This window comes from Triticum urartu, chromosome 3 (genome assembly GCF_003073215.2).
Source record: "Triticum urartu cultivar G1812 chromosome 3, Tu2.1, whole genome shotgun sequence".
In the NCBI taxonomy this organism is placed as follows: domain Eukaryota; kingdom Viridiplantae; phylum Streptophyta; class Magnoliopsida; order Poales; family Poaceae; genus Triticum; species Triticum urartu.
In genome coordinates, this window is record NC_053024.1 from 636,604,993 (window position 1) to 636,607,824 (window position 2,832).

Below are 2,832 nucleotides of genomic sequence, written 5' to 3' on the forward strand. Positions count from 1 at the left end.
TTTTCCTCATGCCACTGATCCTTTATATTTCTATACCGCAATAAGCACTATTGCAAACCTTAGAAACAACACTTTCTAGATCCTCCCTTTAAAACCAGCATAATTCAAAGTTAAAGGGCTTTACAATTTTTGGTTGATCAATTCCAAAATCTAATAGTAAGGGAGCATGCTGTGAATTAACCCAGGCAGTCAATGACATACCTTTAAAAAAAATCTATGATCAGACCCTCTATTTTAGATATGCATTCCTTTTTTATGCTAGAACAAAACATGCTATCACTGGTCAAGTTAGTTTGTAAACATATCATTTTTTTAGAATGATATCATTTCATATCTGTAGTGACGAAATACTTAAGTCGTTTTTCTTGAGAATGATATTTTTTTTGAAACGAAGGCAAAACATTTGCCTCATCGATTAATTAAGAAGAAGAGAGTTGCCCAGTTAATTTATGAAAAACCCGTCGAAAACCGATTGAGAATGATTTGAATCTTGCCATGCATCCACATTGAGTATGACATATGGCATGTATCATACCTGAAACCTATCAGCACCTCAAGAGTTTTCCAGGACAGACATGAAAAAGAAACAAGATTAATCTCCGAGAAGCAAACTTCTTATCGATGCAAATCATAATTTACATCCAGAAACTCAAACGGGCATATATAGTATCCATTTCATTTCAAACAACCACAGGCCAACCAGCTAGTCCCTAGCTACATCCAGAACGCCACAGGAGAAAAATGTGTGATATGCTTGGACAATGAATAAGAGCTGGTGGTACAATCGATGGTGGTCTGCAGCTCTCCCTTATGAGTGTACCTGAGGCCAAACCTGGTCATATGGAGCATGCAGCCATCGCAATCACCGAGAGCTCTTTTACTGTACCCTGTCATCAATATGGGCAGTCTATTCTTGAAATTCAAGGGCGGTGATCGATCTATACTACTCAATTGGACCAGTCCCGTCGCTAACAGTATCAGTGGCACTGGCCGCTTCGGGCGCCGCGGTATACGTGCTATGAGGGTAATTTAGGGAGAGGAAAAAGATTAGCCCGTCTCGCCAACAAGCCAACCCGTTTTCTACACTTTTTCAGCACGACCGCACGAACACGCCCATCGACTTGGATTCCGGCGGCCACCTCGTCGCCTCCCCGATTGTCGGCCGTGCTCGTGGATCAACGTTGTTACGCCACTAGGCGCCAGCCAAGCTCGTGGTGTCACGCGCGCCGGCAAAGTCTTCCTCGACGAGGCCTCCTCCGGTCCTCCCCTTTCCTCTTGCGGCGGCCACCGTTGCATCTCGTCATCGTCTTGGTCACATGATCGTGTACCGGCCGCTCGACAGTATACACAGTTGTCCGATCCCGACGAGCTCCCCTTCTTTGGCAGCCGCCGGCTACCAGGGAAATTAGATGTAGTGCCTATTTCAGAAGCTATCAATGGACGGACTCTATGGATCAACCAAAACACGACGTCTCCACCGACCAAGAGTTAAGTGATGAACCACCATGGTACCAAAGACATAGAAGTTGTGAAAATTTACGATCTGCACTCTAGTTTTTGGTGGGATGCGGCCTGTACTGACGGACGTGGACGTGCGTGAGAGGGCCGTGCGTGCCCCGGCGGAAGGCACGGCTGGAGGTACGAGGACGGCGAAGTGGACGAGCGCCCGGCAGTCGAGGTCAAGTGCACCGGCGGAGTGTGGTGGCAGGAGTGCGCCGGGATATGGGATGCGACGGCGAGTTCAACTACGGCTCGGGTAGTTGAACGAACAGAGCGACCGATTGCTGCAGGGCTGACGTTACAATGGAAAACATAAAAATATGACTAGATTACCCTCACGAAATGAACGGCGGGATGATTGTATACTGCTCTCTCCCCTCTATAGCAGTAGAGGGTACCGTAAAAATGCTCATCACCGAAGGCGTACTCATACTCCACTTCCTCACGTACCACACCCTCCACAAGGCAAAACCTGGCGTTGCCCATGTACGTGAGAGTGGCATACGTGGCCGCCCGCTTCCTCTCCGGTACCTTGTGGAACATCTTCTCCTTGACGATCTTCCACTCCGGCCGCATGGCGCCGCTGCGGGGGGCGACCTGGCAGGCGCAGACGTAGCCATCCTCGCGAAGGCCGACCCACGCGTCCAGCGTGCTGTCGTAGTAGCCCTGGCCTTGGAAAGGCAAGGCCCGTTCCCCATGGAACCTCCACTCGGAGCGCCCGGTGTCGAAGGAGAAGATACGGCGTTTCAGATTGCGGTTGTGGAGCACAGACATGAAGATGGTGCATCCGTCCGGGTCCACGGCGTAGGAGGTGACCCATTCATGCTCCTCGAACGGCGGCGGCGAGGGCACGCTTCTCCATGACCAGCTCTTGGTACTTGAAGCAGGATCACCTCCGGGACTTGGAGGATCCCGAGACATCACCTCGAAGGCGTGCTGCTGATCCCACTGGCGAAAACTCAGTGCATACAGCATGTCCGCGGTGGCCACGGAGGTGTGGAAGTCAGGGCAACTCCACCGTGTGACCCATTTTTACCCTAAATCGTCCGTTTGTGTCCGTTTGGGGTAAAACAAACAAACCGAACGACCTAACGCATGGGAGCATATGGACGTTTTGTCCGGTCCGTGTTCGCTTTTGCCTCATTTCCAGACCAAAATTGCTCTCGGTTTGGGGCCAAAGCGGACAGAAAGCGGACGTCTTCGCGTCCTCGTCGTCCGTCTGTGTCCGCCCTTGACTCCACCTGTCAGTCTCTCTTTTTCTCCTTTTCTGTACCTGCCCACCACGCGCACCACGCCACTCCAGTACAGCAGCAGCACCGGCCCCCCTCCAGT

General features: G+C 51.0%; 1 protein-coding gene across 1 annotated transcript; it reads right to left on the bottom strand.

The window, feature by feature from the left end:
• Positions 1 to 714: 714 nt before the first annotated feature.
• Positions 715 to 2,475, bottom strand: LOC125547064. Its single transcript, XM_048711093.1, has 2 exons — positions 1,928 to 2,475; positions 715 to 880 (listed from the first exon to the last, which is right to left on the bottom strand). The coding sequence occupies exons 1-2, from the start codon at positions 2,473 to 2,475 to the stop codon at positions 715 to 717; spliced, it is 714 nt and encodes a 237-aa protein (XP_048567050.1).
• Between the last annotated feature and the right edge of the window lie 357 nt (positions 2,476 to 2,832).

What these genes read in the sequence shown, in the direction of transcription:
- LOC125547064 (XM_048711093.1), bottom strand. Translation starts at nt 2,475, where the DNA reads ATGCTGTATGCACTGAGTTTTCGCCAGTGGGATCAGCAGCACGCCTTC. An exon ending in CGTGAGGAAGTGGAGTATGA is followed by an intron (nt 881 to 1,927) that starts GTACGCCTTCGG and finishes GACAGGGTACAG; the next exon opens with TAAAAGAGCTCTCGGTGATT.